The sequence below is a fragment of the Oenanthe melanoleuca genome, chromosome 1A (genome assembly GCF_029582105.1).
Source record: "Oenanthe melanoleuca isolate GR-GAL-2019-014 chromosome 1A, OMel1.0, whole genome shotgun sequence".
Lineage (NCBI taxonomy): Eukaryota > Metazoa > Chordata > Aves > Passeriformes > Muscicapidae > Oenanthe > Oenanthe melanoleuca.
In genome coordinates this window covers 25,493,980-25,509,313 of record NC_079334.1, presented here as the reverse complement: position 1 = coordinate 25,509,313, position 15,334 = coordinate 25,493,980, and the positions used below count along the sequence as shown (strand labels likewise).

Genomic DNA, 15,334 nt, shown 5'->3' with positions numbered 1-15,334 from the left:
AGGAGTTTGATCGTTGTCACTACTTAGTCTCTTGTGATGTCTTCAGTTAAAGACAAGAGGTCTAGTTAGTAGCCATCTGCTGATGCTCCTGGTCCTAGGGCTCATCTAGGTGTAGAAACATTGCCTTGAGACAGAAAAGTGTGGTTCCTGTTAGCTTTCCAGGGAGCAGTTGCACCTGTGGAGGAGAGGGATCTCTGGAATTTCCTCCATTGTTTTTTTGACTCTGTTTGAAGAATGTAGATTTTATTATATACATATTAGGCTGGTTCTCCCCTTTTTTTTTTTTTTTTTTTTTTTTTTTTTTTTGTTGGGGGGTCTCTTTAGAAACTTTCAGGAGTGAGGCATGCTTCTGGCTGATACTGTATCTGTACTATTTAAACTATTCTGATTATCACAGTTCATACTTAAAGACCTGTGAAGGCTTCATTGCTTCATGGCATCCAGTGGGACACTGAATTGTGAGGAGCAAAGCTACAATCCGGAGAATCAGATGTTCATTTGGATTCTTTGTGAGCCTCCACATAATTTCAGAGTGATTTTTTTTTTTATTATTTTTTTATTTTTCCCGTGAGTTAATGTTAGACATTAAGTCCAAAGTGCTAAGGGAGGTGCTTCAGTTTGTGACCAGGGAAGTGATTCAGTAATAGTTCATGTTTTACTGGTATAGAGTACTACATTGGAAATGCTGTCTTATGTGGCTGTTGACTTGTCAGTCAGTGTGTCATAGAGCATACTTTATGCCTGTCTTCTAACTTCTGGCATCAGCTGCCAGTGAGTTTCAAGATGAAGTTGTGGGCACTGAGAAGTGCGTGAACTTTGACTAAAAGTTTTTATTCTTCTGAGCTCTGTGCTTTGCATTATTACTTGATTAACAGGAGCACTCAAGCTGGAATCACTACTCATCCAGAATATATATATATATATATATATATATATGCTTTCTTTCTCTATATTAAACTTGTTTTGGTGCTTTTTTCCCCTTCCAACCCAACTAAAAAGTCTTTTTGCTTTCATGGATTATGGAAAAACATGAGAGACTTAATATGGTTGTTGCTAAGAAATCAGTAATTAGGCTGATACTATGTTCATGTTTGCTGTTTAAAATGACTTGAAAGTCGCATAATAACTCTGTTGCTCTGTAAAGGTCAAGTTATTTGAAAATACTGGACAACTGCATGAGTTGAAGCCTAATAAAAACCTTTTAATTGAGAAGGCAGAGAGGAAACAAACATTAAGTACTCTGTTACCTATTTTTTGAAGGTTGTTTTAAATAAATTTCTAACACGTACATTAAAAACTTTGAGAATTACTTAAATTTTCTTTTGTCTCAGATTTTCTGGTGTCTTAGTTTGCTTTCCTGATTTCAAGGATGCTATGGAAGGGAACTGAGGAGTAGTTACTAACCCAGTTGGATCTCCCATACCCTAGATCTCCAGTGTATTTAGCTGTGTTATTAAGCTTCAGAGTGAATAATTCTTAGTTTTATTCATGTCTCAGTAACAAGGAAAGAAGGTTATCTCATACATTGATTTATACTCTTTCTATTCAGGAAGAGCATCTCAAACAGTCTGTGAAGTCACCAACAATGTTCAGGGGGGCTCTTGATTAGAAGCAATGTGTGTGGGTTGGTCAATCCCCTCACTTATGTGTAAACAGAAGATTTACTACTTCCTATGTGTCTTGTGTGAGAGTTTTTTGATAATACTAGTATGTGACTGCTACACTTGCCTGGTTTATTATCACTTAATATTGCTGTGACAACTTAGCACTTTGTAAAGAGAGTTAAAGTATTTGGAAGTATAAAGTATAAGTTAAAGTATTTCCTGATACATTTAGCAGGTTGAGAAAAGAAGCCATAAGCTGTGATCATGCTGATTTGGGTTTTATAGCTAATTTTCTACAAGCCATTTTGGTAATTCTGATTGGCTAAAGGAATATGTGTCCTTATAATGCATGGTGCTGCAAATAAGAATGCATATCTCTTCAGTGTGATCAGCTTCTATCCCCTTTATCTGTGCTTTTTCTCCCTTGCCCCTTAGCAGCTCTAACTTTCCAAGTATTATTCCCAAGATAATTTCAGAAAGCTACTGGATACTATTATTTAGATGCTGGATACTATTCCCCTAAGAGCTAAAGTGCTGCCTGTTAGCAATTGAAAATCTTTAGAATTTTTGTAAAAAATCCAGAGAAAAATTTCATGTGTAGTGTGCTTTTGCTCTGATGGCATATTAGTTTCTTTAGTTATGCTTTGTATAGTACTGTTTCTGTACCTGCTTCTTTGGGGCAAATAAGAGAGAATTCTTCTGCTGTAGAGGAAGTCAGTTATCTAATAGATATTTAAATCTCTGGCGATCTGTTTGCAGGAGGTTTAACTGAATATTCTTTTTCCTTCATTTGGATAACATAAATATCAAGGAATTAAGAAGAAAGCTGTGTACAGGTTTTTACACTGGACAGTATAACAGCTGTAGTTTTAGAGAGTACAGCTGGATAGGCAGGCTAGGACTTCTAAAGATGCTGCAGTGGTCTTGTTAGTTCTGCACTGTGAAAATACAAATCAGGAGTTTTTTATAATGTAAAAGCTGAGCTGTCCTTGAATGCAAGTTAAAAGAAAATCATATGCTTCATTCTGAGCATACTGTATTGATGATGTTCTGTGCCAGATTGTTCTTCCATGATGGTATGACTTTCAGATCAGACCAGTTGCAATATTAAGCCTGTGTGAACTAATGCAGCTGGAGCAACAGGTCAAAAGCAAATCCTTCTGGAAAATTATCCAGAAGTGATGGCTGCAGGGAGGGTTAGGCAAATGGGTTATATTCAAATACAGTCTTACAGCCTCAAGTGGGCTGATTTTTCCTGTGTGTGTAAGAATTTCTGGGTCATTGCTCTTTAAAGGATATGGAGCTCTTCAGACCTGAGCTGTCCTTTCTAATTGGATCTGAGAATATTTGCCATTGTTATTAACTATGCAATCAAATACAAGCTAACACAAGAAACTTTTATTATAGAATGACATGTTTTTACCTCTTCTGTGAAGGAAGAAATGGACTGATAACTCTGATACCTGCAAGCCTGGAACAAATTTTTTTTTTTTTTTTTTGAGTGAAGGCATCCCACAGAAATGTGAATAGCCTGAATGGTGCCAGGAGATCAAATGAAAAGGGGAGATGGTGAGAGGACTACCTAGGGGACAGGCAGAGAGCTGAGCTGTGTCATGGGAGATGGAAGAGTATCCTGCATGGTAGTGCAAAGGGGATGAGTACTGGTGATGTGGTGACTTGGGCTGGCATGTTGAGTTTTTGTGAATTTTGGAGTTCAAGTTCTAAATCAATGTAGATCATGTGTAGGAGTATGTAGTACCTTAATAGGGACTAGATAGAACACAGCATTGTGGAAAAATTGAACTATGGTGCACTGATGTGTAGATAGATCAACTGCAAAGCAAGTTTCATGCTAGAGTGCTGAGAGCACCATAAAGACACTCCATTCCCCAGACAGCCTGTTAAATGGCCACCTGTGGCTGCTGCATGATTGGCAAGTCAGTCTATCTAGGTCATGTTTCTGACAGTGAACTGGTAGCAGATGGTCTGAAGAAAACTACAAAGAATGGAGTAGTACCCTTTTTTCCTAGTAATGAGAGATTTAGGGAATTCAGAATACTTCAGATGGAACATATTTCTTTTCATATTTGACTGGGAGCTGACAGGTTTTTTTTTTGTTTTTTTTTGTTTTTAGTATTGCATGTTATGGTCTCTGCAACATCCTTTGACAACAGTTTGTGGTGCATGATATCATAAATGTATTATATTTACATATATGAAATGTGTACAGGTATAGCTATTTTGCTTCACTTGTGTGAGCATCTGCTTTGTCAGGAGAAAATAACCATGCTGGAATATGTATACCAATATTACATGGTCTCTGTGTGACAGACTTAAAATATGTGAACTAATAATTGTATAGCCCATTTCTAATTCATTATCCAATTGATTTAGACATATCACCTCTATATATAGTGGTGCTGTAAGTACAAAAAAGAAATGAGGGCATGCAGAAAGTGGAAAAAAGGTATCCTAGAACTGAATGTCAATGAATGTAGGAAATTAATTTTTACAAATAGAGAACAATATTATGCTTATGATTTCACTGAGTGAGATGACTTATGTGCTGGGATAGTGTTGTCTTGTATAATTATGTCCAGACCTTTGTGAGCTTGTGGATGAATTTGTCAAAATCTTATTTGTCATTTTTTCTTTCTGAATAAAATATAGTGTCTTGATTCTGTTGATAACTTGTAAAAGTAAATTATCTGAGTAAATAATATCTTACTTGGCATTCATGTGTCACTGGTAGCATGTAGCCCTTTATGCAGTGTTCAGGGTGTTGTAGCAATAAGCCTATAATGACCAATTCTTGGTTCAGTTTAAGTTTTGTGGACCATAAATTCTTTTTCTTTGCCTGTCTTGAAATAGTTTGTGTTCACATTGGGTTTATAAAGAATGGTTAGTTCCCTTTTCATTTAGCAGGTGTCATATGACTATTTTTGTTATTAGCTGCCTTGAAGGCATTAGATAGCCAAAGACATCACCTGAGAAGTTTCTGAGTGCTGAATATGCTGCTTGAGCAGCTGCTACCTCTAGATGTTTGTTTCCATGTTTACACAATACTCAAGCAAACTTCTGTATGACCGTGTGATGAAGGAGATGGAGGATTGACTTAGTTAAATATGACCATGCCAAGATAGTTATGATTTTGTATTTTGGTGCAGGTGACAGTACAACTGCTTATGCTGGCAGAATTCCAAGTCTGAGACTGTGAGGGTGAGCTCCCTAGGCACCTGTAGGTAGACACAAAGCATAGGAGTCTAGAGGCTTCAGTTTTGACCTCTGAGCTAAATAACTTGGGGATAATCCCTAGCCAGTCTAACAGTGTTTTTAGAAATACTGAGATGACTGCCTGCTTCCTGGTCATACTTTCCAAACATTTGAGACTTTGTCAGCGGCTTAACTTTTCTTAGATGTTGTTTGTACTGTGATCAAAATGTAATTGCAGGTCGCAAACAGAGTAATAAACATCCCAGAAAGAGTACATGGGGAAAATGGACTTTGTAATTACTGAGCATGATTTTACAATCAGTAGTACATTTGGCTTTAAATATTCAGCACAGTCAGGAAATAGAAGTAGGAAGTGAACTTTTCATTGGTCTCAAATGAAAATTAATTTAGATGAATTCAGGAGCCTGCTTGCTTGCTACTGAAGTCTTTGTTCCCAGCTGGTAACAGAGCCATAAAACTCAGAAAAGCATAGCCCCTTTTCAGTACTCCTGAAAATTTTGGCTGTCTCATACGTCAGTGTTGCTAACCAGGTGATTGTAAAATATCGCTGTATTTTGATGTGAGTGAAGAGCTGGTGGGAGAAAAGGACTCCTCTTCTTTGGTAGGACTCAAAAAAATGACAGCCAAATACAGGGTAGCATGTCAAAGAGATGGAAAGTTCTGTGGAAGTTTCACAGATTTCTTCTGAGTTGTGTGGATGACTTCTTGGAAATATCTAATCTTGTCTGTTACAAGGATTTGGAATGTGCCTGTGTGAACTTTCTGCCCTATGGGTTATCAACTAACTCTCCAAATCTCCCTCAGTTCTGTGTGCTTTAATCAGTAAATATGGGCTTTTCTATGTAGTGTGCCTATGAAAGGTTTTAATGTAAAGCTTCAAGTGGTCAGTGCAATGCAATGAAGTGATAGCCTTTCTTACTTGCAGTCTGAAAAAGGTGAGTGGTGTTTTCCTTCCAGCAGTCACTAGTGGGAGCAGGTAGTCTTAAACGTGTCTCAGCCACTGTTTGCCCCCATGCTGGCCAGGAGAGTGCTGTGCTAACAGAGCTGCTGATTCTCCCCTGATTCAAGGAAGGGATAACCCATTATAGCTGCTGTCTATAGTCTGCTTGTCTTTCTCTCTCCAGCTTGTATGTGGATCAACACAGAGGTGGAGGGTAGAAAGGGAAGTGATCCTTCAGCAGAGTGGGAGCAGGGGTCTTGGCAGGGGGAGCTGCCTTCCCAGTAGCGTTATGGGGGCAAGCATCTACATACACTGTGGTTTTGAGACTTCTCATGGCTGATGAGTTTCAAGAGATATAAGGCCATGTAAAAAAGCATGAGTTTGTTTGCGTAAGTTTAATGAGTCCTTGCTAAAGCTTCAGTGCATAGACTCCGACCTGTTTCACTTCAAGTGTCAGGTATGTTTGAACTTTAAGTGAAACATTAGCTAATGCATGTCTGGATTTTTTCCTTCGAGAGGCCCTAAGTCTCCAAATACTTTCTGGGATGTGAGTCTTCACTGAGGTTTTTCATTACTAGATTTTGAGAACTTTTGTCTGTGACACTTGTATTTTCTTAAAGCAAATAACAAGGCTGGATTCAGTCCATTGTGTGAGAAGAATGTGTCTGTATTCCCTGGACCTAGGCCCTCCTGGAGGAGACCTTAAAGGGTTGTGTTTACTAAAATGTACTGCTAGCAAATTGAGATGTCCTCATGTCTGCTTTGGAGAGATGAGGGGTGTGTGTCAAGTCTCAAACTGTTGAGGAAAAAGAATGCATAACAAGTTATTTTTTTCCCCTGCCTCCACCCCTCCCTTTTTTTATGATCCCTTTTAAAATTAAATAGGAAATATAAATTGCTGGAAGTTAAACTTGCTCACCTCAAGTGCAAAAGGGAAAGGCAACAAGCATCTTCATCCTAAATGGGCTGAAATCACTAGGTATTTTAGAAGTTAAGTTGTGTTTAGGTGAGCACCCTCAAGCAGTAGGATCACTTTTTCCTCGACTGCAAAGTCTGGAGGATTTTATCAGGAGTAACAATTGTTTGGTGAAGCTGATTAGACACAGCTGTCATCTGCTAAGTAAGCACATAAAGTTAATAAAAATTTCTTTTTTTTTTCCATTCTGTATGTGTTTGGACAAGAACTTATTAGTTGGTAGAGTAGAAGGGATAAAGCACACAGCTTCATATTTCTGTAGTTTGAGTATTACCTTTTACAAAATCACTACACCTAAGCGTGCTGCTGGATATTGTCCACTTCTGCTCCATTCCTGTGTGAATGTTTTGGCCTAGTGTCCTGTAAACAGGACGTAGAACTGTTGGAGCCATGTTTGACTACAGTTAGTGGAGTTTTGGAAATGTATGTACAAATTCTAGCTGCTTGTAAAGCATGTGTACATGTGCACAATCTTCCTTCTTTTCTTTTCCCGAGACGTGATTAATTTAATCTCTCTGAACTTGATCCTAAAGACCATATACTTTGGATTAAGCACAACATGTAATACTGCCTTTTGTTTTTTGCTCTTTGAATTACTTTTCCCATGTTGTTAATTTGAAACTGTTTGGAATAGCCTTAGAGCTAGCTAGTTATTCTGTGTTTCTTGTTTGTGCATGAACTATATGCAGAATGCATGTTTGATGCCTTACTATGCATGTTATTCCTGTTTTGAAGAAAATAAGCACTGTTCTGATGCAGATTTCAGACACAAATCCTGGTATATAAACCCTTCTGAAATGGAGACACACTTCAGTGGGGAATCTGTAATTGGGATGCTTGAATGGTCTGTGGCCAAGTAAATAAATATTTCCTCAGTTTCAAGCAACATGGCACACAGCTGCTTCTTACTCCTTGTTATAAAATAACAGGCCATTTGCTGACTGAAGCAAGCTATTGGCATTATTGCTAGCAGCTGCTGAACTCTCAGTGTTAACTTAAACAGCTCATAAATGTTAATTATGTTGCAGTTTTGTTAGAGTTCATCTGCATATCCCAGAGGCACTAGCTAATATGTCATGCTTTTTTTCTGCATGAGCTGATGACATTTCTTAGTGGAGATTCCAAATAATAACTTCCTAAGTAAGTTCAGTAATTTTACTGTAGCGGTGAAAATTTCTTCAAAACTGCTCTTTCAACTGCAGTCTCACTAGTGCTAGTATAGTTTTATTTAAATGTGTTTCAATAGGCTCAGAGCTGCTGAGCATGTGGTGGAATGAGTATGCAGCAGAAGCGAATATGGTGAGTGCATACTGACCTGTTGTTGAGAGATCTGTGGCAAAGTTAAATCCAAAGCCAAAGTGAACAAAATCTGTTGAGTTTATCCCATGCTTTGATTTAAAGTCACTTCCATATTGTCATACTTTTGCTGCTATACAAGTGTGAAAAGTTTACATGGAATGCTTACAGGCTACTGTAAAAATGTGTGTAATCTGCATAATAACCACTTAAATGATGTTTTGGGGCCTTGTAACAGTCCCTCCCACTCTTCAGCCAGTGGGGATGTGTTCTTAAAAACAAAGCTCCCAAACAAACTAATCCTTTTTTCCCTTCAGGTCAGATTCTGCTGGTGTTCTTTGTAGAAAACACTGGTAAAATTGCCGAACTTGGTTTTGAGACTGTCAAAATGATTGTGAATAGAGAGTGAATGAAAGCATAGATAATGAAATGAAAGCTGCTGTATTATCATAAAGTTTAACTTTTTGATTTTAGTCATTGTGACGATCAGAAAGAGGACAGTGTTGTTGTTAGTTCATGCTGTATAGAGAAGTTATACTTGCAGCATCTAAAATTTTTTCTCTTATCCTTATTTTGTGGTCATCCATTGGAACTTTTTCTCTGAAGGGCAGTGGTATATGTTTACCAGAACAACATTTTGCACTTAGAGGATATACTCCCTATCAAACTAGTTGGAATTGCAGGTAGTCTGGACTTCTGGTATCAGCATGTTAACCTGGTGACAATGCAGCCATTCCCATACAAAACTATATGCTCTGTTCTGTGTATTTGGATGGCGATTTGGCTGCGTGCATGTGTTTTTTCCTTCTCAGGGTTCTTTCCTGGCTGCTTATAGAGGAATTTGTTTCCTGAGGTGGTGTGCAGACAGGGACAAATATTGCAGACTGATGTTAAATGGATCTAATCCTGTATAGTGGGGAGGGTCCCAACTTGAGCCGGGACATCTTGGTCTTTTTAAGACAGAATTCATGCAAGGAAATATGGTAGGGGGTGAGCCAGGATCAAAATATGACCACTTGTTTGTTTTTCCTGGGATGGTGAAAGTATCAAATCAATGCTATGTAAGGCTAACATCAGACCGTACTGAAGTCTGTGAGCAAGGGTTTGATCTTAAAACATTGTCATCTTATTTCCAGGGACAGGATTAAATGTCACTCTTCTTCAAATAAATGGGTGTGAAAACTGGTTTCTGGATTTGCTCCTAAAAGCCTGGAGAAATATTGGATAGTACACAGTCTAGTAGTTTTTGGTTGGCAATGAAACAGAAAATGTTTTGGGAAAGTAGAGGGGGACTCCAGATTGTGTGGGGTTCAGTTATAATTCAGTTACTGATATTTTGAGAAAAACATGATTGCCAAAAGAATTCTGGATTAAAAAAATTAGAGGTCACTTATTTCTAAAGAAGTGGTATAGTTCATTAGAGCTAGTATGACCATCTAACTATCAATTCTGGTCACATTTTTTCAGTATTTTTCAATGGGTTTTTAGTTTTTGTTCATTTTTTCTTCCAAAGGTCCATCTAAAAATTCTACTGTTGCCCTTGATTTCTGCCCCGTCTACATGTGTGTCTCATGCAGCAGATGGAGACAGCTTGTTGAGATTGGATAGAGTTTCACATATCCAGAGTGGTACTTAAAAGAAATGAGAGAATTTGGGTGGTTTTTTTCTAATTCTCAGTGGTGACACCAAGTGTCTTGTTTTGAGTCTGAAAGGAAATTTCCTGTGCTGCATCCTTAAACTGAGAATAGAAGCATACTCAAATAAATGAGTTCAGGAAATTAATGAAGAAAATGGTGACTTGAATATTGGGCCTACTTCAAAAAAATTCTGGTTCAGAAATACCTTGTTGGGGCTGCACTCCAAATTACAACTTGAGATTTTTTTTACTACGTTGCCTGTGTTTTGGCTTTGGTGTGAATTGAGTGCTGATGAAAAGCATAACTGACTTGGATGAAATTCTAGCATATATAGAAAGATGTGTACCTGAAAAATCATGGCTACTGAAGTGTAGTCCTAAGGCTGATCTCAGATCAGTCTCTGGTCGAAAACAGTGAGATAGACAAAAAAGAAACAAATTGTCCTGAGTAAGAAGCTTTCATTGTTTTTGTTTGTTAATTCTGTAACATACTCAAAAGACTGAATGGATGACCTAAATATTACTTCAAATCTCATTGTTCCAAGTCTCTGAAGAAAGGAATAAATTGATCCTAAACATTAAGTCCTGTGTTCAAGGATTTGACTTTGGATTTGTAAAGGACTTCCAAAAAGCAATAGTTAAAGGAGGTTAACATACACAGTATACCATGCAGCAGTGTATGCTGTACACTGATTTCTCCACAATCTACATTTTGAAACCCAAACAGGCTAGTGAACTGCTAAAGTCCTTGTCTGTCCAGGTGGGGAAGGTGCATTACCAATACCGTCTTTTGTATTATTTGTGAGGCTCATAAGTAGGAAAAAACAGTGAAGTTGATTTGGCAGAAACTTGCGTTTTAGTAGGTAACCTGTGTGAGGAGAAGAAAAATGATGAAAAATTGAGATGTTGAAAGATACAAAAGAAAAGTTGTCAATGGTTTTAATAATATTTTCTCCTTTTTTTTCCCCTCTTGCAGACCTTCAAGTGCTGACCTTCTTGGTCTATTAAGTTATTATAAACTTTTGCTGCTCTGCGAACATATAAAGATGTCTCGCAGCCCTGACGCTAAGGAAGACCCTGTGGAATGCCCTCTTTGCATGGAGCCTCTGGAAATTGATGACATCAATTTCTTCCCTTGCACCTGTGGCTACCAAATCTGTCGTTTCTGTTGGCATCGTATTCGCACTGATGAGAATGGACTTTGTCCTGCTTGCAGAAAGGTAAATCCCTGGAACAGCAGCTTGTCTTGCATATTTCGCAAGGCTCTTGCATTGTGTGGTACCAAAGACATCCTTTTCCTTGAGGGAAACAGTCATCTAGTCATGGCCTAGATCAAGGGTGAGGTGTTGGATCTTTGAGATTCTTTCTGCATGTATATTGAAGCTGTTATGAAGCAGCTGATCTTGGTTTGTTAAGTTCAGAACCGGATTGATAGGGGAAGCTGCGGATCAGAACTAAGGCGCATGCTGAGAGAGCTGGCAAAAATAAAAATCCTTTGAGTTGGGGTGCTTATGCATTAACACAGTCTTTTCAGGAAGAGCAGTGAGGATTCCATCAGGGGTTTGCTGAGAGCTAAGGTTCAGCTAAACTGACAGAGTTGACTGAAAGACAAGTTTATAAAGCACCTGCTTGTGTTGTTTGAGGCACTGGAGCTTTTAATCCATATTTTAGTGGATACTAAATGTATAAAACCTTTGGAAAGATATCCAGTGGTGTTAAATTTTGGAGCATTTCAAAATCTAAACTGTCTCTTTGTCTAGTATTGTGATCTTGTTGCCAAATGCCTGAAGGTAGTAGTTGGTATCTCTATGTATCTTGATGTCTGGCTGATTTGGTTGGCCACAACTGTAAATCTCAGCTTCATTAAGTTGCCTGTTATTTCCTTTGAATTATTTTATTTCTCCTTCTAGTGTTTTGCTTAAACTTGTTATTTTCTTATCTTCAGTGTTTAATAAAATTCTTTTTCAGTGTCTTCTTGTCTTTAATGACTTCTCTTGATTGTAACTTTTTTGCCAGGCCTTTCTCTTCATGTAGTTGCAGCTACTTATGTCTTTTCCTACTATTTAATCATGATCCTGTCCCTAGTTTATGCCTTTCTTGTCTTCCTGTCTCATGTTACAGCTTCCTTTTCAGACACCAAGTAATCTTACTTGGTCTCACTGTCTTTATTCACTGCCACAGTATTTTATAAGCACTTCCAGTCATACTATCTTGCTCTTTTGGGCTTTGGCTATACTAGAGCTGTTACTGTTCACCTGTGTTTGGATGCTTCTGTAAGCCTGAAGGTTCTCCCACAGCAACATGTTTAAATTTGTTTAAAAATCCTGCAAATTTGCTGCAATACTTGAGCTCTCTGTTCTGCAAGGAAGATCCACATGTCATCAGCCAAATCATTCTCCACTTGGGATACCTACTGTAGATGACACACGCTGTATAGTAATTTCCCATAGTACAAGAAAATTTTTACTTCTCTGATACAACATGAGATTTCTGGGATTTCCTTGTCTAAATTGCTTTTCCTGGATTTGTTACATGGCTTTTTACCTGTTTGTTTTTGGAAGTTTGTGAAATGTGTTTGAAGAAATACAGAAGCAGTGTGCTGTCTTTGGATATCTGAATTTTTTGAGATATGCTGAACTCTTAAATGTGGAGTACTCTGCCCTATGATTGGATGTGCAGATATTTTGCCTAATTGGATACAATTTGCTCAGAAACATGGTTTCATGAGGAGACCTTGAATAAGTACTACTATTGGAATGAAACATACTGACCATTCCTGGAGAGAAAGGAGTCATCTTTCATAACAGACAAGGATTATGTTGATACTTTCTTCATCCATGGACTGAAAGATAGTCTTGAGCAGATTTGGAGCTTTGTGGCTGGATTGTAAAAGGTTGGCATGAAGAAGGCTGGCTGAGGTTCTTCTGTGGGATAGACAAAGACCTTCTGATGCAGACACCACACCAGGATCTTGGGAATAAGTCATCTGAGCTACAGAGTTGCAGCATTAAATAAGTGAAGACACAGTCTTTTGAAGTATGCTGGACAGAAGGAACCAGGTATGTGTATTTGTGTTCAGTGTGTCTAAGTAGTCCCTGTCTGTGCACAGTAAGGCTTCTGGAGAAAGATCTTAGCATTTTTCTATTCGTATTCAATCAATCAATGCATTGATTGTGGCCACTTAAACTGCTGAAGCACAGAACATGCAAAGCAGCAACATTTTAGCAGGAAAGTTTGTAGTAGGTACAATGGTGTCAACAGGTATGCCATATTTTTGTGATGAGGAAACTTACTGTGAAATGGACTGTGGATAAACATATATTAAAACAAATCTGCTCTTTGTGCCAGTGTTATTGATTGCAGTGAGATTTACCCAGTAATTTGAGCACTAGTCCATGGAGAGGAGCAGTGATCAAGTTTCCTCTCCAGGAGTTTTGGTTGAAGTGTTCAGGGGAGATTTTGGGGAAGCCTGTAATAAAATAGCTTGGCTAAATGCTATACTGGCGCCTATGCCATTAGATCTTAATTGTGCATTATATATATATATATATACCATTGTCTTCCTAAACTTTAATTCACTTCTAACTGAAAAGATGTTAGCTTGTGGTTTCTTTTACCTGGGAGAGATTACTTCTACGTGTTTGAATTGTTACATAGCTTAACGTCTGCACGTGTAGAATATGTTCATGTGGTTGCAGTCCGTTGATTTAGTCTGCCTTAAGTTTCCTCCTGTGAATAATAGTAGTACACAAACATTTGCTTCAGTAAGGTGCTAGTGTGAATTAAATGCTGGTTGGAAACTGGTTCTTCTTAGTATTAATATATTAAACTTTCTAAACTTTTCAAATCTTTTGAAATAGACTTGGAAAATAGTCTATTTTTAGAGAAATAGAAATTGTTTCTGTTTAATTCACTGCAAAAATACCTACTTAAAAGAAATGGAACTATCTTGCTTTGGGTTCCTGATGCTCTTGGGAATTGTAGGTGTTGCCAGTTGTAAGATACTAAGCAAGGCTTCCTGTTTTTTCTAGTTAATTGATTTCGTAACTGTGAGTGAAATAGCTGCTAACTAGTCAAATTAGAATGAAAATATGCTGTTTTCAAAAGAGATTTCTGTAGCGGAAAGCTGGTTTGCAGGTCGGCAGACTTGCTGGTTCTGATTGTAAAGCCAGTGATTTTTGTCTTTGCAGTGATATTTCTATTTTCCTTTTTGTAAAATTCAGCAATCTAGGACCTGTTTGTCATATCAATAATATATACCGTCTTAGTTGCTTAATTAGAACATGCCACTCTCAGCCCTTACTGTCAGTTCCTGCACTTTTTAAATCCAGTAATAAAAAAGCCTAGCTTGTTCATGTATGTTACTTTGCTCTTTCACCAAATAATGTAACTTGTTACACAGTTGTTCCTGTCGTGTGGCTTTGACTTTTTCTCCAGTTCCTTTTATTTCTTCTAGCTTGTGTTAGAGATGGAGGGAAATAGTATACTGCTAGATGTATGATCTAGAAATTAACATGCTTTAAGCATGTTTTGGTCCATGTGTGTCTTACTGTTTCTGTGTAGAAGGAACACTTAGTCTTAATGCACAGACTCCAAATATCAGTGTTTCCTCGTATGCTTTTAATCTCGCAACTGAGTAGTTTGGTGCAACAATTGATATTTTGAAATAGATAGGAAATCGCTTTTTTAAAATTCTAAGTATAATGGTTTATACTGTGTATAAACCTTATTGACTTCCTTTGTATTTCTCGTTTTAGGACCTACTTGACAGCAAGACAACAAGTGGGAAATGTTGGTGCATCCATTGTGTGGAAGGAATGTGACCCATCTGGGAGTGACAAAAGCCAAGTGCTTGACAAATCACAGCTCAGCTTTCAACAATTGGGAAACGGGGAAGAGAGTCTGAAAGAAAACAAACCTTAAATAACAAGACAAAATTAGTCAGGAAGACTGAGAATTCATCAAGGGCCATCTCTGATTAGAGAAACAAAGACTTTAAAAGAGAGATTCAAACTTTTGCTGAAGTTCTTGTAGGGTCTACCTTGCACTTGGTGTAAAGAAAATTTGGTCATATTCCGTGATGGCACACTTGTTTGGGGAACCTCAATGGTTTTTTTTTGTAAAAGGCATTGTTATAACTTAAGCAAAAGGTGTCAGCAAAACTTAGTCAGTGGATCAGTGATGTTGATATCTCCTAATATTTTGCATCAGAAAATGCATCAATGCAGATAACACTTGAGGTAGCTACTTTGGATCTCAAATCCTTTATCAGCTAAGGCATTAGAGACAGTGTGTTAAGCAAGTATATTCTTTAAAAAACAAGATGTAGGCATGTCAGTAGCATTTCCACTTTAGTTCTCGCAAGACCTGATGTATGGTATGTACTGGTATGTAGAGTCCTCTCTCTGCTTCTGATTTGTAGGGTTAGACAGCATAAACAACATATCAAATGGTGCTGTGAGGTACACCAGCTGTCACTCCACCTTGCTTGGTGGATTTCTTCCAGAGACTTGTTCCAGCGGTCTTCAGTGCTCACACCTTTTTGTAGCTGAACCATCATCCAAGTTCATGAACTTCAGCACTGTGGGAAGCAATGGCTCTGAAGATGAAATAATTTATTTCCTTATCTTGAGACCGATTTTCTCCTT

General features: G+C 37.9%; 1 protein-coding gene across 5 annotated transcripts in view; it reads left to right on the top strand.

Moving 5' to 3' along the window:
• The window catches only part of CNOT4 (CCR4-NOT transcription complex subunit 4), a 75,581-nt gene that overhangs the window by 21,870 nt on the left and 38,377 nt on the right, over positions 1 to 15,334 (top strand). For all 5 annotated transcript variants that reach the window (XM_056516235.1, XM_056516226.1, XM_056516228.1 and 2 more), the window contains exon 2: positions 10,663 to 10,906. In XM_056516235.1, coding sequence (XP_056372210.1) covers positions 10,733 to 10,906 — 174 coding nt within the window. In that variant the 5' untranslated portion in view covers positions 10,663 to 10,732. The remainder of the gene's footprint in view (positions 1 to 10,662; positions 10,907 to 15,334) is intronic.